Source organism: Cuculus canorus, chromosome 2 (assembly GCF_017976375.1).
Source record: "Cuculus canorus isolate bCucCan1 chromosome 2, bCucCan1.pri, whole genome shotgun sequence".
Classification (NCBI taxonomy): Eukaryota; Metazoa; Chordata; class Aves; order Cuculiformes; family Cuculidae; genus Cuculus; species Cuculus canorus.
The window spans coordinates 15,841,743-15,863,378 of NC_071402.1; the positions used below are offsets into that span (position 1 = coordinate 15,841,743).

Below are 21,636 nucleotides of genomic sequence, written 5' to 3' on the forward strand. Positions count from 1 at the left end.
AGAGAATACCTAGTCTCACTGCTGGACTGAAATCAGGAACTGCTGTTATGGTAGAGGCTGATCTTTTTCGAGATTCCCCCTCTCCTCTGGCCTTGAAGATGTGCACAGTCTGGCAGTGAGGTGGCTGCATGTTTAGTGAAGTATGAACCAACCCTGAAGAACCTTCTCAAGAAACTGTTGCTGCTGCCTTTCACTGCTGCCCTGAGCTGGTGATCCCTTTGTGAATCTTTCATACTGATCCACAGTACTTTGAGGGTTTTTTTCTGTTGGATCAAGACATATTCTGACCCCCCTTCCTTCTCAAGGGAAGAGAGGACAGGCAGAGACTATCATCTGAACCCTTAGTAGAACCTTCTTCCCATTTCTGGCCTGTAGCTCTTTCACCCTCCTACTGCAGCTGGACTTCTGTCCTGGTACCTTTGACTTGCTAGTCACCCGTCCATCTGAAGCTCTTTACCTACTTCTAAGCTAGAATTACCATGCCCATTAGCTGGCATCTCCCTCGATTTCCCCACATTTTGGCTTATGTCTGACTTTGTGAATGGTGTTTCTGTTCTGCCTTCTATTCATATTCCAAGTGTTCTCAGGATTTCTTCTCTTCACAAGTCTGCTGGTACCTCTGACAGAGGCAGAGGCATTTCTGGCCATCTACCAGAAATACTAGAGGAGCAAGGTACAGGCTATCTCCTCCACCTGAAAGTCATCTTGCAAATTCTAAAAGTCCTTTTAATAGCAGCTTTTTTTTTTTTTTTTTTTTTTTTTAATGAGCCTCATTACACCTAATTTGTTCAGCTTTTTGTGAGCTGCCATATGGCATCAATGGAAACCTGGTGAAAATGTATTTATCATCGCACAAAACATATATAAAGATGTCAAGCACACATTATTAAAAGCACTATCTTTAAGATATATTCTTACCAATTAGTCACTTGGAGCTTCTAGACCAAGTCATATCAGCTAGCTAGCAGGGGATATCTTGGAGATATGTGTCTCTAGTCAGGATGAGATATAAAGCAAGTGTATCAGTAGAGCTATTTCAGGTATTAGAAATTAATTCTGTGTTCTTGAAGATCTTGAGTGAAATGTTTCATTCTTATCTCTTAGGAAGATCTGTCTTGCCACAAAGGAGAAAATAAGGCACAGTGGAGAAGTGTTTGTTTGCTTGGTGCTGGAAGTATGCAGCAATGACATAGTGCAGCCTGTTTTTTCCACCAAAACTGCATTGCACACCTGGAGTTGGAGACAAGAAGCTTCTTTCAAGCCAGTGATTCAGATAGGCAGTTCAAATTTGAGGCAATATTCTTCCTTCTCTGAATATAAAGTAATCGGGTACTAAGCTTACAAAGGCATTTATTTAAATGTTATCAATTCAGAGGGAGGAAGCAAGCCTATAAGATCTGGCTCTGCAGCCTGGCAGAATTTGCTTGGACAAGAATTTGGCTTACAGGCAGTTATTTGAAGAAGACAGGCAGAGCTCTCTTTAGAAGTCCGTATTCCACAGCTTTCACTTTATGGAAACGTTTGATGCTGCTGCTCCTTTGCCTGAGACTTAGGTAAGTTGTTTCTCTGGTTAAACGCTTTTCCTAAAAATTGATTGCATCATTTATTTTCCATTCATTAGACAAAGAAACACATAGATCTATTTTTTTGTTCTCTTTGCTGTGAATGTTACATAAATTCTTGTGCAAGGCCAGGTGTGAAGCAGGCCTAGTCAGCAACTGCTTTCAGGTGCTCTGCACCTAGCACTGTAGCCATGCCTGTGGCAGCAGTGAGATTCTTATCACAACTTTCTACCTAACACAGCAATGGGAGTATTTAGTACATAGGCTCCAGTTTGAGATGTTTCTATAGCAGTTTAAGGTCATCTGGATGAAGGCTGCTGCAGCTTCTTCTCCCCAGCTTCTTTCAAGTTCCTAACTCCTCTCCTGGGACTCCCACAGCAATGTGGAGAACTGATGCACTGAGTTCGTCTAGCCAGAAACCAGTCACTTTAATGGGTAACAATTGCCAAAGCATTAGGGGGTTTGTGCATTGAAACTTTTGTTGTTTACATCAGCACTCTTTTTATCATGCAGATATATTCTCACTATCTGGATGTACACAAGCACACACACTCATTTGTATTCCATTTAGAGTGTAGAACTGTAGCATGCAACTAAGATCTGTCTCTGAGCAACAGTACTGCAGAAAGCAGAAAGGCCTGTACTTTTTGAAAGGTGGGGTTTCTTTTGTATCTGAGCTTTCAGGAATTGGTGCAAAAATTCCAGCTCTGTTTCCAGACCTATGTGCTGCAAGTGCAAAGTATCAATGTGGGAATGGTGTGTGCTGGATTGAGCCTCCTTGAAAATCTGCACCAAAATTTCTGCTGTGGGACTGACCTCATTTTGGGTCTGGTGGAGCCAAACTCCAATGGTGGTCCAGTTGTTCCTGAGGCAGACTGAGTAGATCAACTGTAGGTCCTGTCTGTGGAGAAAGAGGTCTCGATCTCTTCCCAGAGAAAGCCCAGGGCAGTTCAGTTGTTCCCTCCCATGCAGGACTCCTTCAGGTGCTGTGGGTGGGAGATAGGCAGATGGAAGAGCAAGTGCTGGCTGCAGCAGGTCACCAGACAGTACAGACCTAGCCTTCATGTGGATCTCCTGTTGTGGACAAGTAGGTGAAAGGTCTTTCTTTGTATATTTAGCAATGGTTTGCTGGTGATAAGAGGACATTTTAGGAAGGGGACTTCTTTACTGTACCCATCCCCCTTGTACCAAAGGTCTACATGTGACTTTAATAATAATTATTCAACGTTAGAGAGTGTGTGTCCTCTTTGGTGATGTTATTTAGCACAGGCTTCAATTAAACAAGCAAGCCGGGGAAAATTGGGGTGGTTGCCTAGAAACCAATTGCCTTGAGATGTGGAAAGATACAGCAGAGTTAAGGGTTAATTTTGGCAGGTGAAAGTAGAAATGTCTGGGGATGTGGGTGGTGGAGGTTTTGAGCTTGAAAGATCTAGGACATGGTTCAGAGAAGTAGAGTTCCCACTGGATTCTCTCTTCAAATAACAACACCAGAATGGTGTTTGTTTAGTTAAAACCCACGCTGATGACAATGTAGAGAGAACACAAAAAAGATCACTGTTTGAGGGTTCTTCCTTGTGTGTGATATTTACATAATTTGCCACAGCATTGCAACGTTTTCTATCTGCGCATCTCATTTGGAGTTCAAAGCTTTCCTTAAATAAGCAGCTGCACACGGCTACATAGCCTACAAAAAACAGTGACTGCTTTTGTGCACGTGTTCCCTGGGATAGCCCAATTTTTACATGGTACCCACAGGTGTTGAAAGATCTGTATTAAATGCTTAAAGATTTATTTTGAGACACCCATGGTCTGCATAGAGCTTCTGGGGCCTTCACACCTCTGAAAATCAAGCAGTAATCATGCTTCCTCAAAACTTGCTATTCTGCCTTATCGAATGCATATTTTCCCTTCTTTAATGCATTTTAAGTAGTTTTAGAATCAGATAAACAGAGAAAAGAGATGGTTTGTGTGACAGTGCATGCTACTCCATGAAAATATCCTTGGCATATGCTGCTAAACATTCTTGAACCGAAGAGGAAGAATCTAGATGTGGAGCTGAGTGGCCTTTTTGGAGACCTATGTGCCCACTCCCTGCAGAGGGAACAGTGGTGAAGGAGCCAAGAACAAGGCAGGTCAGATGTGAAGGTACCTAAGTGTGCTTCAGCTTGGATTCTAGTTTACAGAGGTCATCATGAAGAACAAAACTAGTCTGCAGATATGCAGATTGATTCTTTGTGAAGGTAATCAGTAGGCATCCTGTGAAATCTCTTCCTTGCACATTAACTGCTACGTGTAGTCTCTCTGTAATATGCAGTAGTTATTTTCTGTCTGGATACTAGAGCCCTCCTTTTGCAACTGATGAAAAGTAGAGGGTAAAATTGATCTTTTCCACGTGCTGTTGTTATTTCTTTGTGCTTATTTATATTATGACAGCACTTCAGAAGCCTTCCTTGTGGGCCAACACCTCACTGTGCTCAGTGCTTTCTGGGTCTGGAGTGCAAAGGTTTTAATACATTGCATGCTAAATATATCAAAAAGCAGCAGGTAAATGCAACAAGTAAATATGGGAGAAAAATAAAATGTTAGGTCTCTTAAAATAAGCCACAATCCCAACATATCTGTCAAATTTTTTTAGACATCCTGGTAAAGGAAAATCTTTCTAGATGTCTTCTAAGATTTTTCAAGAAGATGGTAAGGTGTGGCCTTGCAGGTGTTTTAAGCAAACTCTGCCTGGAACTGGGAGCCTCTAGGGAGAAAATCTAATTGTCTTTGGAGATTTTTTTTGACTGGGTAGCAGAGGCTGGTGTCCCTGGCTGAGTTAGGATCAATAGCTCAGTAACAAATAAGAAATGATGGGTAAAGATAAGCTCTGCTCGAAGGGACCTTGAATGTCTTCGGGCATTTCTGAATCTGCTGTTGCAGATATGAATCCATTATCATCAAAGCAAAGAAACAGAAATAGTTTTCGGGGCAGCATTTTGAATGGAGGGGAGCAGGGCCAGGGAGAGCCTGTGGAGTCTTACAACCCGCAGCTGATAGACCCTGGCTCTTGAGATAGTCATGAGCTTGACTAAATTTTTATTTGATGTTGGAAATGAAAGGTCTTGTATTTTAAGTTGAGGGAAATATTGCCAAGTCTTAAATATGTTTTTAATCTGTGTGGGATTGTCCAGGTCCTTGGCAGAGCACTGTTTGTACTCTCACATTTCAAAATGATGGCTAGATTGTTGTACATGCAATTTTACATTCTTCAGGCCAGGTATGAGTACCTAAAAGTTATCCTAAAGCTACTGGGCTTGCATTCCAGCAGAAAAGCAATGTGTGTGTTTGGGATTTTTGCAGTATTTATACTAAAATCCTTTGCAGTGTAAAGTAAAATACTTTATCCCCTCACTCCTGTTCCTTCAGAGAAAGATGTTTGCCAGGCTTACTGTGCAAGGAGAGACCAGGAGAGCCTCTCTGTACAGAAACACTTTCCTGGGGGATGACAGTATCTTGTGTTGGAATTTACCAATCACAAGTCATTTCCCTGTTTCCCAATTTCCTTTTAACAGAGGTTTTTAAGTAATCAGCTTGTCCTTGAGCAAGGAAGCAACTTTGTTAGTGATCATACGATCTCCAAGCGCAAGGTGTGCTCAACGCTGTTCATGTAGGACCTACAGGCAATAAGTTTTTTTAATTAAATCACTTTGACCTAGAACAAGGTTTAATTAAATACTGTATTAAACAGACTTAAACAAAAAGGCATTTAGTAAACCACTATGCAAATTTCAAGGTAATTAAAATTTGAGATCTGTCTGCTGCACACTATCTCTCTAATTGATGCTAAATGTGAACAGATCAAAAAGTACACTTTTTGTTGTGTTTTTTTTTTCTTGTGCAAACTAAGCTTGCTAATGATTCCTTTGAATTATTTCTCTATCTGATCTGCTGGATTCATCACTAGAGTGGGTGTCTTTGGGGTTGGTACTTACTAGTTGGCTTGGATGCACCAAAGAAATCTTGTATAATGCGGAGGTGACGGGGCACTCATTAAAAAAAGTAAAATGAAGTATCAACTAGAGAGAGAAAAGAAGAAAGGACTCCTAACCAGAAACATTAACTACTGTCTTTCTTAGTTAGGCTGAAAACAAGCTCAAAGGGAAAAGTATGTGGAACCAATAAAATAGAAGAATGTCCTCCAAGAGTTTCTAGAATTGGAACTGGACCAACTCCAGTCGAGCAGGACTGTATTCGGTCCCCCAAGACAGCTGACTAACATAATCTTTGAGACTAAGGTCAAGAAAGCACTGAGCAGTATTCGTCATTTTCTGGCCAAGAACGACTGCCCCTTGCTCTGAATGATAAATAATCAGTACACACACATTGAAAGCCTTTAATAAATGCCCACAGTTAGACAATATGGCCTCAAGTGCTAATGAAACTGGTTCTGCTGTTTGAATCAGTGGATAAAATGGCTAGTCAGGGGAGTCCCTCTGCGCCCAGGGCTCACAGGGAGTCAAAAATGAGCGCGATGTGTGGGACCAGCCTGTGTCTGCCTCTGCAAAACCCAAGGCTCAACAAAGCCAACGTATTTCTGTATTGGTAGCATCTGTTACTACTGTTCCTGCTCTGCAGCAGTTGATGTGACCCAGCTGTGGATCAGCGTTTATGAAGGAACTGAGGATTATGTGCTCAGTATCTTTTCAATACATCCTGCTGTGAACTCCACTGATTTCCAGGGAAGCCTCCGGAGAGCAATCTGAATGCTCTGAAAGCTGCCAGCTCTCCTTCTCATTTTCCTCATTGTCCTGCCTCTCCGGCTCCCCTGCCTGCCCCCCTTACCTTGGGAATACATCTACTCCCAACCCCCACAAAAAATGATCATGTTTTTCCTTTCAGAGTTGCAATCTGTGTCACAGAAAATCATAAAATATGTACAGCTAGTGGAATGGGTGAGGTTTCGGATGACCTGTAGGAATCTGGAGACAACAGAATATAAATGTAGATAAAAATTGCAATTAAACTTCCATGTTCTGAAAAAGAAAAACCACATGAAAACAATGGAACCTCCCATTTACTTTCCAGATTACAAAGGAACAGAAATCACTTCTTATTGTATTGAGTCCTTACAAAAGATCTGCCTTCCTCAGCATTTTTATAAATTATTCTGACTTTGAGATTGTGGTATGTGGATAGTTTCAAAGGTGAAAGGATGAGCATTATTTGCATAATAAAATCACAAAGGTAGTGAGTATGCAAAATTTAATTTATTTAAAATTCACCCATCCAACATACTGGGCACAGGTGCAGAAGATTAATAATAAAAATAGTCACCTACAGCATATAAATTAATGACAATGTCCAGAACTAAGAGCTTCCTTCCACACACTCAGTAAAACCTTTGAAGAAGGGATATGCGGCGTGAACAGATTGTGACTGATTCTATATGAGCAGGGAGGATGAGGACAGGCAGCCCTGTGCTCGGCAGCAAACTTGCTGCAACACCCTGTGGGGCTCCGCATCCGAGCTGCTGTGGGGCAGGGTGGCTAAACAAGCAGGTCTGGCTGGCAGCACTTCTATATCGAGTGAAGGACATTGTTAAGTGTCCTAAGGGATCTGCTCTTGTGCTCCAGAGACATGTTTGTTGCTTTTTTCCTCAGTTAAGTCTCTGCAGTCAGTTGATGCAAATGGATGACAGGAGGGTATTTGGTAGTTCCAGGATCTTGTTAAAAATAACTTTCTTTTTTTCTATTGCAAGCATCAGAGACTGTAATGTTTGCAACAATGCCACTGCATTGCTGACAAAAAATTGCTGAAGAGATTGTGTTTTATTATAGTTTTTGTGTTACATGGTTAGTGATGTGGTCCACTTCAGAAGCCCAAATTGAGGTGCCCTAAATTCTCCCTGCATGCGCTCTGTTGCATGGCTAGATTTCATGGTCTGGTGCTGCAAACCAGCAGCTAGAAAAAACATGTTTTTTAGCTAGAAAGACATTTTGAAGCTCCTTCCCAATAAGGTATATTTGGCCCAGGGAAAGGGAAGGATGTTTAAGCTTGGATCTGATGAAGAGCAAGTTTAGGCTCTTCGTTCCTAGCTGTAGACCCAACGATGTGACCTACATTTTGCCTAATTTAAATGTTTACTTCCAGATCAGGTAAGATGAGCTGCACACCAGAAATGTCTCTTGCTCTCCATTGTGGAAGAAAGGAAGGTTGCCACTGACCTCTCATCTGTTCTGCTCTGTAGACAGCTGCTGTAGGCTAGATGAATCCTATCCTAAGGGGATTGAATGATGGCCTGAAAACATTTAGTAAATAACTATGCTCATGGTATTGCAATTAAATCTGTAAGGGGATGTCCTAGGAGATTTCATAACAGAGATTAAAGCATCTGAATATCAAGGTGTATGGGAAGAACAAAGGCTACGGTTAGAGTTTAAATGGTTTTATGGTTTGAATATATGATTTGCTATTTAGTGCTTTATTTTGGCTGATTTTTTTAATCGGGTCCACTCAAAAAAGCATAACTGAAAACTCCACAAGCAGCTTGGAATAGACAGAGATTGTCTGTTAATTATCAGTTTACTTACTTTACTGCAATGTGATCGATTCATTTGAACCTCTCTGCCCACTAATAGTGTTGGCTGTGTTCATAGTGTGTCTGTACTGTGGGATCGGGTACTGCTGGATCCAGTTCCTGGATCCACAGCGGTGCAAGATGCACGTGTTCCCTCCTCTCCCAAGACCCCAACACCTCAGCTTCCATGCAGAGAAAGCCCAAGTAGCAGAGCACCACAGGATGCTCCAGTGAGTCCTTCAGGTGGGCCACCGAAAGGGCATAATTGTTAGGTGCATTTTATAGCATGTTCCTGCCCTACCTTATAAACTGAGCCATGGTGATATAGTTCACCTCAGGCATAGTTCAACACGGGGTATTATGGGTTTAATGCTTGGCTCTGTTCCCAAAGTCCATTGTTCAAAGGTTAGAGAACAAATCAGCAAAAATTTTGTTATCTTGTAGGACAATGATAAATTTTTTTCCTCCTTTACTTTGTTCACCTTCCCATTTCTCGTCCGCCTTGTGAACTTGTCCATACCACGTCTTTCTTCTCTACTGCCATACACAGTGCGAAAGTGTCACATATCTGCCAGCTGTTCTCCCTGTCTTTTCCCTTCTTCAGCAGGGTTAGCTGCCACAAAGATGTTGGCAGCACCAGAGCAACAGCTTCCAGCTTTGATGACTGGCAAGTCAGTAGTACATGACAGCTGAAGAGACTGCAGCCTGAAAGGAATGAGGTGAATGAGGGCTGCGGAAAGAAGGGGGTGCTCTGGTCGTAGGGTTGCTACATGCAGAGACTTACTCAGAAGCAGCAGCCAGAGAAACTGCAATTACCTTCTGCCTAGCCATGATCAAATGAGAATGATCAGTAGGTGTTATGGCTAATGCTAAAAAAAGACCTTGAGTTGAGTAATTGTAGAAGCTTTCCCCATTCAGACCATGAGTCTCTTGCTGGGGAAAAAGGAAGCCATGGTAAAGGGAGTGCGTCTAAGTTGAAAGATCTCTTCTAGGCAAATTTTACAGGGCATAAGGGCATCTCTACATGAGAGTCCGAGATGGGATGAGATGCCGAGGGTGTAAGGGGGAAGCTTTCAGAGGCATATGAAGATGACGACGCATCCCCCCCCCACCCCCCCGACAATGTGTTGAGTGCAGCAGGGAATTGCTGGACAGCAAGAGTGGAAGAGGAGCAGGTGGCAGGCAGAAAATGTGTGATGTGGTCAGAGACTGGAGGATAAGTTTTAAAGTGTTATCAGCATATGGATGAATAGATCCACAGGAGCTTGTAACCTAGATGCAAAGCTATAGATCTGTGTTGACAGAGCTGAAACCAAATACTATAGAATCATAGAATCATAGAATGACTAGGTTGGAAGGGACCCACTGGGTCATCGAGTCCAACCATTCCTAACACTCCCTAAACCATATCCCTCAGCACCTCGTCCACCTGTCCCTTAAACACCTCCAGGGAAGGTGACTCAATCACCTCCCTGGGCAGCCTGTTCCAGTGCCCAATAACCCTTCCCGTGAAAATTTTTTTCCTGATGTCAAGTCTGAACCTCCCCTGGCGGAGCTTGAGGCCATTCCCCATTGTCCTGTCCCCTGTGACCTGGGAGAAAAGGCCAGGTCCCTCCTCTCCACAACCTCCTTTCAGGTACTTGTAGAGAGCAATAATGTCTCCCCTCAGCCTCCTCTTCTCCAGGCTAAACAACCCCAGCTCTCTCCGCCACTCCTCATAAGACTTGTTCTCCAACCCCCTCACCAGCTTCATTGCTCTTCTCTGGACACGCTCCAGTGCCTCAACATCCTTCTTGTGGTGAGGGGCCCAGAACTGAACACAGTACTCAAGGTGCAGTCTCACCAGCGCTGAGTATAGAGGGAGAATCACCTCCCTGTGAAAGCTACACAGCTAAACAGGAATTTAGGAAGTGAGGCAATAGTGTAAAGGATTGACAGAGCAGAACACACAGGTAAAATGAGGCTGGGAGAGATCAGTCAGCTTATTTCCTCAGCCTTTGCTACATTACGTCCAGGAAGGAATCATGAGAGATGAAGCCAGAACAAGACTAATGACCTTAATTTGCAGTAAATCCTCTCCTCTTGGCCCTTTTTTCACTTCCCCATGCCAGTAGCATACAGGGAGATCATCTCCTGAAAGCATTCTCTCTACCAGCTTTGCAGAAGGTGAAGAACAACTACATTCACTGTGGAGGAGTACGAAATCTGGCTGATACCATTTGTAGAGGAAAATCGTTGGAGTAGATTTGTGCTTTATTAGTGCTGAAAATACATAGCCTGGGATGCTGTCCAGATGTGGAGAATGCCTTTTTATTTATTCTTGATCTGGAAAAAGTATGAATGATAGTAAATATTGTCTGCTTCCGAAGAGATTTATGGCACCAGCTTCATGTTTGCTTCTCAGGAAGGTATGAGAAGAGAATATAAAATCAAACATGGGTGTTTATAATTGAAGAACATTCTCCTCAGGGGATCATATCACAATTTTTTTTAATGAAAATTCAGTCAACTAGATATTTAGCTAGCCCAAGGAAATGTTTTTAGTTATCAATTAAAGGGAGTATGTGTGTTCTGTTGCTTGAAGATGCCATATCTTAAAATGAATCAGGATGCTGGATAATTATCACTTTACTCTTTATTAAATTGCAGTTTTTCCTCCAGCAATGGCTGGAGCAGCTGTTGAGCCACATTCATTAACTTGTAGAGTAAAAGTTTTTATTTTAATCACAAATTCTAGGACTAAGGTTATGATTCTTTTAACTTAATTTTTCAGCTGATATTTGAGTATTGGAATCAGTAGGAATTTAATCCATTTGCTGTTTAAATATGTTTTCTCATAAAGACAAATTTATAAATATGAGTTAAGTTTGGGCTGGACTTAATTATAAAGTTGCTCTCAGTGCTGTTGCAAAGATCAGTGGTTTTGGCAGTTTACATAAAAAATACAAAACTGGTTTACTCACTGATTAAAGCAAGTGAATTAGAAAAAAAACTTATAAATGAAAAATGCTTTTTCCTGGATAGGTCAGGTCTCAAAAATTAGTTCATTTATTGACCATTCACTCAGAATTTAAACCAAAACACATTTCTGCTGCAGATGAAAAGATGTTTAAATGCACTGGTCAACATGAGATTTCATTGATTTTTGCACTTGCAGACTTGTTCAAAACTTGGTGCTCCTGGACAACAAAGGAATAATGCTGCAGAAGCTTAAGGAGCCACATTCATACATGAAAAGAAAGGCATTTAACTGTAATGCTTGCCCATATCTCTGTGTGATAATGGCCAAGAGACGTTTGTAAATATAACTTTTGCAGAGGCTGGGGATAGACTGTAGTTGCAGTAACTGTGGTCCATATTTGCATGCCGAGTCTTAGACATCTCTTCTTTTGGACCATCAGACCTCGTCCTAAGGCTCTTTTGGGGCTCAGAGGGTCTGTAAGTTCTGTTTCTGAGAACACTGCTGAACAGTTTCAAATTTGTAGATTGAGAGCAAGATGCTGAACTAGATTCCTACACACCCTAGTTGAAGGATGATATGTAAAGAATAAGGATTTGAAAAAAATCTCCAATCATGAGCATGCAACAGGGTACATTATGAGTTGAGTTAGCATAAATGCATTTCTGCTTTATCCCTAAAGTATCACACTGTTCTACTTAGAAAATTAGAGGCTTTTGAGTAAAGTACAGCTACAAATCTTAAATTAATTGCCATTGCTGAAAGAAGCAATCACAGAAGAAAATAGCTGAGGTGGGAAGGGACCCTCTGCTCAAAGCAGGGTCCACCAGAGCAGGGTGCTCCAGTTGATGCCTACTCAGGTTTTGAATATTTGCAGGCATACAGACTCTATAACCACTTCAGGCAACCAGTGTTTGACCACCATTACTGTAAAAAAACTATCTTCCTGTGTTTTAATGGAGTTTCCTGTATGTCAGATTCATGCCCGTTGCCTCTTGAGCTGTCACTGGGCACTGCTTAAAAAAGCCTGTCTACCTGTTGTTTACTTCCCCCCATCAAATGTTTTATACACATGCACAAGATACTGCTGAGCCTTCTTTTCTCCAGACCTGAATAGCTCCAGCCCTCTCAGCCTCTCCTCATATACAGAAGCTCCAGTCCCTTAATCGTCTTCATTGCCCTTTGCTGGACTTGCTCCTGTAAGTCTATCTCTCTTGTACTGGGGAGCTCAGCACTGGACACCGCAGCCCAGTTGTGTCTCACCGGTGCTGAGCAGAGAGAAGGATCACCTCCTTTGACCTGCTGGCAACGTTCTGCCTGGTGCAGCCCAGGAGGGTGCTGGCCTTTGCTGCAAGGGGGACACTGCTGGCGCATGGTCAACTTGATGTCCACCAGGACCCCCAGAGCCTTTTCTGCAAAGCTGCTTTGCGGACTGTTGGTGGAGGTGTGTTCTGGTGCCTGGGGTTATTCCTCCCTGCAAGGCAGGACTTTCTCTTTTGCAGAAGTTCATGAGAACAATGACATTGAAACAATAGGTTGTGACACTCACTCGAGCTCAAGCTTGTTTCCTGAGGAGAAGTGGACAGAGAACATTGGATGTTAAGTAAAATTGAAGGATCCACTTGTTTCCTGTGGTGTGGTTAGACTTTGTCATTATGTAGATTCGCGGACCAGGAACTAGTTTGCTGAACTGCTAAGATTTGGCTCCCACAATCTGATCAGAGCTTCTGATTAAGGAGCCTAAGCCTGGAAGTCTGTAGGTGCCCTCCCATGAGGTGAAATGTAGGAGTGATTCATCCTTGCTAATGTTGGATCATTCTAGATGCAAAAATAATGTGGCTGGGTACCTCATTTTCATCATCTTTTTCTGCTAACATTTTCTTTCAAAAAGCTTAAAGAGCGGTTGTTGGCTGGTGTGTGTTCATGCCCAGATAGGCCCAAATGTAGTGCAGGTTTTCAAAAAACTGCAATCAGAACTCCCCAGCTTTCCTGGCAGTCACAGGCAGTGCTCATAGGCACCCTGACATGTTCAGTCCAAGCGAAGGTGTTGTGCATACAATGAAAGACCTCTCATTGTTCTTAACCTTAGCTGCGAAACAGTATCGAGCAAGTGTGGGCAAGTTTTCCTATGTGTCTTTTCAGCTCAACTGAAGTTTGAAAATGGATGAAACGAATCGCAGTGTAGAGAAGAAGACTGAAAAAAAAGAGAAAAGGAGTCAAAAGGGCTATGGATAAGCATCTGCTCAAGATTTAAGATCATTCTTATTAAGGATATTAAGATACATAGAGGCTGTGTGCTGTTAAAGATTTTAATATAGATGTTAGATAGTAGCAGGGACAGATTTTTCTTCTGAGAATATCTGCTCCCAAGGAAAACTGCTCAGCCGGGCTAAAAGAAGTCCCTTTTGCAGACTGCCCAAATACTCTGAATAGTTTCTCATCTGAAAGTCTAATGAAGGAATGTCTGTTATTTAAGGAAGCTCTCATGATAAAATGGCTCAAAATGTGCTGTTGACTATCCTAGGACCAGTGTGTCTATATATTGTTTTGAAGTGTAACACAAAACCCAAAGAATCAAGATTTCTTGGCACGGTGTGTATATTCAAAATAATGTTAACTGGAGTTGGGACTTAGTTTTAACTGTTTGGAAGAGGCTCCAGGAAGGAGACGGGGAGCATACGGGGGATGGCTATCTCTCCCAGACAGTTGACTGACGCTGTGAAAAACCAAGTTCACGCACAGGAGGCACGACTTCACAGTTCTGCTTTTCACATGTTGCTGTCAGCAAATCTTTCAAAAAGAATCAGCACAGAAATAGGCAGGTTTGCTTCTCACCAGCAATCCCACCCTAACACCATCTGGTGAAAACAAGAAATCCTGGGAGCAGTTTGTGCAAATGGGTTCAGCAGACAGGTTATAATCTCTCTTGCAGTGTCTGTAAAATGCTGCCCAGTGCTACTTTGTCAAAGGGTAATGAGGAAAGGGAAAATGTCTTGATACTACAACAAGTACATTCTTGTGTAAATGTTCATCCTCATATTTGAATCAAGATCTTCTTATCCTGCAAGTTTTTGATTAAATAGTCATACAATCCCTAGGCAAAAGCAACTGTGTGTTTTCTTTGTGCTTTGAAATTGCACTGGTTTTAACATACCTGTTGATTAACATCATTTCCATTCACTGAAAATCAGTGACTAATCTAGATTTATCTTAGATTGAGATCAGTGTGAATCAGAAATTGCTGGACCTTTTTGGCCAGGCCTGGAACACGCTACAGAGAACTGAGCAGAGCTTAACTTCTATAGTGAGTGTCCTTCAGTCTTTTACTTTCCCCAGTTTTGCAGTTTGTAGAACAGGACACTGAATGCTTTATTTTTTTTTATGTAAAATAATGAAAGCCAGCTAGTGCATTGCCTTTGCATCATCATGAAGCAGGTTTTAGCAAAGAATTTTTATTAGATTTTTCATGTTTTCTATAATTTTGTAATTTTTCTTAATTCAGATTTGCTTACTAGAACAAATGCTAGGAAACATATATTGAAATCCTGTTGGTTTTTCTCTGGTGTGGAAAGTTCATCTTTGGACGGTAGTTCTGTTTTTATTTTTCTGCTTTCAGCTTCACTGCTTGCAATTTAATCCAAGCTTAGCTGTAAATGAACGTATGACTCATTCTCTAGATGAGAGTTGAAAGGGGAGTCTTTGCATATCTCTTTTGTTATTATTTTACTTCCTTGTTAATATTTCAAGATTTGCCTTCTGTATTAAAATAGTCTATATAAGAGAAACATGGTACTTTTCCAGAACTGGCCCGTCATCAATATTGACTATAAAATTCACTTTTGTTGAGAGAAGTCTCTGCCGATCTTTGAAAGGTATTGACATTTTTAGTAAAATGGGTGTTGCATAATTGTGGGAATGGCTTTTTCTGTTCTGATATTGCCAATCTTTTGTATGAGTTGTCAATTTACGAGAGGAAATTTGAAAATGTTCAAGAAGAGCAGTAGGCTGGAAAACAACAGAAAAACCTGTGGCAGGCAAATAGAATTATAGGAGGGTTTGGGTTTTTTTAGATCTAAATACCCAGTATTGCTGCAATACTTCTCAGAGTCAATCATTTTCATTTAATACAGAGGAAGAAAAATTAAGCCAAGTGCTTTTGAAAGTAGCTCTACTACTCTCAACATATTTTAAGCTCTCTAATCAGAACAGCAGTTTAAATATTGTTAAGTTTACTGACTTAATCATAAAATGTTGCAATACAGTAGCAAATGCAATCAAGAAGTAGGAACTACATCTGATGCCATGGATGAGCCTGGGATATCAGATGCATTACTTCCTCCAAGAGAGGCCTTCTAGCTGAAAATATTCCTACATGTACTGGCTTAAAGCAGGCAAATTCATAAAGGCTTGTGGTGATAGGATGAGGAGGAACAGGTATAAACTGGAGAGGGGCAGATTTAGACTAGACATTAGGAAGAATTTCTTCACTATGAGAGTGGTGAGACACTGCAACAGGTTGCCCAGGGGGGTTGTGGATCCCCCATCCCTGGAGGTGTTCAAGGCCAGGTTGGATGGGGCCTTGGGCAGCCTGGTTTAGTGGGATGTCTTTTCTCTCATGAAAAAAATTATTTTCCAGATTTTATTACAACACATGCCTTGCTTAAAATTCTATCTGTGTGGCTTGCTGGCAAAGGTAGCATTTCAACCCTCAGAATCTTGAAACTGTGGCCAATTGTATGGCTTATCATCACTGTGACAATATTTGGTATTTCTCTACAAGCTATTGTTTCTGAAGTCGTGAAATTATAAGTTTTCAGCTTTCATTAAGCAATAAAAAAGAAGTTTCTGGCTCTTTATGGTCTGAAGAGAACAGCTTGGAAATGTGACTTTTAACAACTGAAAAATCAGAAAGCAGATCAATCTCTCCTATTGATTTTTCCCCTGGCCTTATGATTTTGTGGACGGGAGTCTGACTCTCATCTTCTGCCAAGACGGACAATATTGTCAATATTCTGTGAACTCTGGCAGTATATTTTATCAAGATCACGTTCTCAAATTTTATACAAAAATGAAACTGTTGATAGACAAAATGAGAATAGAGATATGGAAAAGGAGACTACTTCTAAAAGTAATAATGTGCATGTGCAAGAGCACCTATTCTTAAATATGTCCAGAAAGTTCCTTTTCTGAAAGATTATTTATATGGACATACAAATGTAATTGTGTGTATACATATAAGCACATATATATATGCATAGGTGTGTATTTTTGTACACACATGTAAGTAGTCTCACAGAAGAAGAGAAAACTTTCCACAATCGTGTATAAGGCTCTAGATTTACCTCTAGAGCTTTGTCAGCTCCAGTACAGTTGGGATTCCAGTCCTTTTGATATTCAGTTTCACATGATACTTCCAAACTTGTCTCCTCCAGCTAGGAGAGAAAAGTATAGGGCAAAGTTTTACTGTAATTATAGATATAATAAACCACTTTTATATTTCTTCAGAAGCAGTTAACTGAGAACACCCATAAGCTTAGATCCAGCAATCTACTATTTTAAGATTGCCCAGAGCAAGTTAATTTTAGGTTTAGTGCTTTGTAATTTAACTACAGAACTGCACCTAAAATTTTAAGAATGAGTTTTGCAGACCTTAAGATTTACTTCTTTGAGTTTATTATTATTTATTGTTGAAGTGTGTTTAATAATTTGCTGTGATTTGTGCACAAAACAACCACTACAATCCTGGTTTAGCTAATGGTAGTTGATGGCGTTTTTGTTTCTTGTCTTTGGGTGTTTTGGAGGCGCTGTACTATGATCTTAGCCTGAGCTTAATGAGATCCATCTGGGAGTTAAAAGAGCAATACACTCTCCACATACACACACGCACTCCAGAGTGTAGATGTGGTCCTTTTATTGCTCAATGCAGGGATCTAGAAAGTGGCTGCAGGCTCTAGAAGCTGGGTGTTGTTGCAGGGGGCTGGTGAGAGGTAGCTAAGACAGGATCAACTGTGGTCACATGAGGCTTCCAGGCATTGTACAGGACCCATACCTCCAGAGGATGGGTATTTCTGAGAGGGCTACAAACCAACACAGGCTGAAAAACTACTCGTTTTGGAGTTTCCAGCTAAATCTGAAGGAAAACATCATTCCATGGCCCAAGACTAATCTGATAGTATGGTCCAAGCACTCCTACTACTAACAGCACTGCCTTCAGCCCTGTTTTGAGAAGACTCACTCTCTGTGCAGGTACTCTTGGTTCCTACAGGATGAGTGCCGTCCAGGCAAGCAAACAGCTCTGAGGTATCCACAGCTGTTTCACCCTGTCCAAAAGACATGTAGGTTACCTAAAAAGTAGTCACTGAGTTGCATTTAGTTGAGCATCTGAAAAGAGTGGAGGAAGAGGCAGGGGAAGGATTAACTTTTGTTGTTCTTTTTGCTGCAAGCGGCACAGAATTGTGAGTCACATCTGAGCAGCACATTCATGAGTCTGCTCTTGGTTTGACGCGAAAATCCGACTGGTTTGTACCACGGGCTTTCCCGCAGCCATCCTCTGGCTGTCGGGATGCCGTGATGTTAAATTTAACACTACTGCTTGGAAACCTGTTTATCTGAAAGTGTCTTTCCAGACAAAAGTTCATGCCGGATGAGCTGTAACACTTGCAGGGCATGGTGCAGACTTGCTTTGTCTGCCTGCGGGTGCCCTTCAGGCAGGCTGCATCCAAGAGGAAACTGTAGTTAAAGTTCTCTCAGATCCAGGGAGGCAGAAGAAAATGGGAGGAAAAAATGAGCAGGATGAAGGTCTGAGTGTCTTTGTCTGTATCTTACCATATAAAGTAGAGAAAAGTTTATGCTATTTAAAAAAAAAAAAAAAAAAGAAAAGAAGAAGGAAAAGTCAAAGTAAACAGGTTGGAACAGCTAAAGGTGAGTCAGCATACAGGAAGGTAATGCACATGACTGGTGAGATTATCAGCAAATCTTTTTTCCCACTTTCCTTCTCCCCCTCTTCCCTAAATTACAGTTTAATGACTCTGCTTTTAAAAAAAACAACTCTGAGTTGAATACAAAGCTTGTTGCTTCTGGAGCCTGACATTTTCCTCTGTCCTGTGGAGAGGTTGGCTTTCTCTCTCTGCAGCCACCAAGGCATGAAGCCATATGCCTGTGGGCTAGGGGTGGATTTTAAAGCCCCAAACATGTTTAAAAGCTCACTTGCTAATTGTTAGGTTCAGAAGAGAATAACTTTGATTTCACAGTGCACATCTTGAAGGCCATTTTCTTAGCCATGCACAGAAAGGATTTTCAGCACTTTTGGCCATGAGTGTTTTAAGTGAGAAGGTAGTATTGTAGGGCCTGGATTGATAGCATCAGCTGAGGCAACAAACACCAAGGATAACTGCATTCGTAATTAGAAGCACTGTCATTAATTTAGGGTTCTCAAGTAATTAAGGGTAATCAATAATAACCATTAATTAAGGTATAAGTTAGGTGGGGTGAATGTATTTGTGAGGTCAGGCTCTGGTTATTCTGATTTTTGTATGTAATGGAGGAAAAAGGTCTCAAGAAGTCCTCCAGCTCCCTTCCAAAGATCTGCTGTAATGTACCTTTTTAGCTTCCAATGCCAAAAGCCCTCACAACCCTAATGCAGAGTGTCAGTCTGGTATCTTTTGCAAGAGCTAGTCTTCTACTGGGGAGTTGGGGTTTGGGGTTCTCCCTCCCCCTTCATCAGAGTTGCAGTTTACGTGATAGAAAGGATGAAAGCACATGCACTGGCAAGCCTGCTGCACTGATCATCATGGGATGCCCAACTGCCTCGTTTCCTGAGTACATGGTGTTCATCAGCGTAGGTTGACTGTGATGCAACTCCAGCCAACACCCTGAGTGTTTTATAGTCTTGACATAACTTGATTCCAGGAATCACTAGAGCCAAATCTCCTTCAACTTTTTTCCTTCCTCGTTTGTGCCTATTCACCTCAATTTCATGCCTGTGTCCCAAGTTTGTAAAGTCAAACCACAGCTCAGGAGGGGAAGGTGTGCCTCCCTCCTTTGTTCCTCCAGATAGACCTGAAATAGGGAAAGGGAGAAGACAAAATTTCTCTTCCTTTAAAGAAGATGCACCAGTTCAAAGCAGAAGGTACTCAGAAATAATGTTTGTCAGCCTGTTCAAGCAAAGGTCCTACTCACTTTGAGTTCAGATTCCGAACCTTTCTCATGGGCACTGATGTAGGTTCTGAACTGGGGGTGTATCCCAATATCCGCATTTTTAATCCCTTAACAGGCACTTAAATAAGAGACACCACTTTCAACTTAACAACACTCAGCTCCTTCCACTCAGGTTTCAATACAGATATTTGGAATGGTTGGGACCTGCTGTTGGTTCAGCATTGTTTTAAAAAACAACAAAAACCTCACAAGAACCAGCAACACAGCCCTTTACTAAAACCCTGTTTTGCATTGGCAAGGCACAGAATGCTGAATTCTACTCAGCTCCAAGCGAAGGGTAATAGTGGATGTTATGTTACTCTAATCTCACTGATGACTATTTTCACAAAACAGACTACAGTACATTTGCTAGTAACGTGATGAAGGGGCATAAATAATTTAAACAACAGTTGTCAAAATAAATGAGCAAGGTGCATTTTGTGATAAATTACACTTGCGCTTTTTAATGTGTTTCTCACTTAGTTGCAAAATTCAGTAATTTGCAGCAGATCTCCCAATCATTAAAGTGAATTAGCAAGCCTCTACTCTCTTAGCCATAATTTTAATCTTAACTAGAAAGGAATTATTTAGTATTATTTTGGCGAGGATGTCTCCTCAATATTCTTTTACAGACATGGTTTTACAGTGTAATGTAAGTTATGTATGTATCCTGGTGACTTGGATTTTAGAGCTGCAAACTGATCATAGATAGTAAAGAATTTCAGCTAGCATAAAGATGTAATTGTTTTAAATAGAGTTTAACAACAATTCACACCACTGGCTGCTTGAGTTCTTCTACTGGCATGCAGGTGCCAACCAAATTTACAGTTGCTCAATGAATGCATAATGGGAAGTTATTTTTAGGAGGTCTTATACTGACAATGTATATACACAGAGCACACATCTGCTTAATTTGTCTCCTTGCTTACATTTAGGTTACAATTTACCTGATGGAACTCTGTTGACCTGGGTCTTTTTTTTAATATATCTGCATCTGTGTTTGTCTTCCTTTACAGTTACCCCAGATTGGTTTTTTTCACTTCCTTTTTCCTGAAGCTAAAGGAGGCTGCTACAGTTGAGGCTGCAAATCAGAAGTGAAGTAATTTTTCTCTACCAGTCTGTAGGTGCCTATGATGGTTTTCTGTTTTGTTTTGAGGTGGGATTATTCAAAGAGAAAAAACATGGCAGAAACCCCACAAAAATTGGCAGCAGGCTTCAGGTACACTAGTAATAACCCAAATATTTTTTAAAGCATTTGGCCTGCATGGACTAGTTACAGAGATGACAGTATGTTTTTAAATAAACCATTCCTGGTTAAATATCACAGCATGTCCATTTAGGTCTTACCTTGAGATCAAAGAACAAATCTCCCTGAAGTGTTACTGAGAATAAGGAGAGACAAAACAGAAACACTAAAAAATACAGACTTCTGGGGTACGTCTGGCATGCATCGTGACACACAAAGGATGAACTGGAATAGTGAACAATATTTTTGCTTGGAGCTGCTGACAATGTGGGTGTATGCAGTAATCAGTGCCAGCACAGAGAGACAAGTCAAAAATCTGGTATCCAGACAGATAGATAGATCAATAGATACATAGATAGATGTTGATTGATGTCAATAAAGAGTGTTTTCCTGATTCATCCCCATGGGGCAGATTTGACTGTCTGTAGGAGTGACAATGTTCATTTCACTGGCCCAGGTTACATCTTCAGAAAGGCTGAGATATTTTTATCCTGGTTCTGGCCCCTTTATCTTGGCCATCAGTGTCTCAGATTGGGCAAATCATCACCATTAAAAAGGTCTTTGTTTTGGGAAATAAACCTCAAAAACAAGCTTTTCATTTAAAGGTACAAATGTGATCTTCCCCAATCTAAATATCCTGCCTTGAAATTGAACTTAATATTTCTACTGGATTGAAAGAATGGTTGTTTATATAATTTGGCTTCACATTTGATATTAAAAAGCTGAGAATTTGCAAACAGTTCCAAAAATGTAAGAAGGGGAAAGGGTGTCTGATGACACGAGAATCAGCTATTGGGTAACTCCTGATGCAGCAGGGTTACAGGTGATGCCTTAGGTTGCTAAGGAGTGCTGGAGAAGAGGTTGCGCATTCATACTATATGTATATGCACACGCACATTTTTGTGCATAAGTTTTGGCCCTTTCTTTCACTAAGCAACTGTTATGGGGTGTGGAGGCAACACCATAAAGTCTCAAAGACTAAAAGGATTGGGTACTGTCCATTTAAGATGGATGTTGCTTCTGGGTGATGAGAGCTCCATTAGTGCCAGTCAGAACAGACTGAGGTGATTTGCTGTGCAGTCACAAAAGGGCATTTAACAGCTGGCAGGTAGCT

At 41.2% G+C, this 21,636-nt stretch overlaps 1 protein-coding gene across 2 annotated transcripts in view; it reads left to right on the forward strand.

Moving 5' to 3' along the window:
- The window catches only part of SAMD12 (sterile alpha motif domain containing 12), a 170,669-nt gene that overhangs the window by 124,206 nt on the left and 24,827 nt on the right, over positions 1–21,636 (forward strand). Inside the window, exon 5 of one of the 2 annotated variants that reach the window (XM_054058489.1) lies at positions 8,726–8,836. The exons of the other annotated variant lie outside the window; for it this stretch is intronic. Coding sequence (XP_053914464.1) covers positions 8,726–8,814 — 89 coding nt within the window. The 3' untranslated portion in view covers positions 8,815–8,836. Of the gene's footprint in view, positions 1–8,725; positions 8,837–21,636 lie in introns of those variants that run through there. 2 annotated transcript variants of the gene reach the window in all.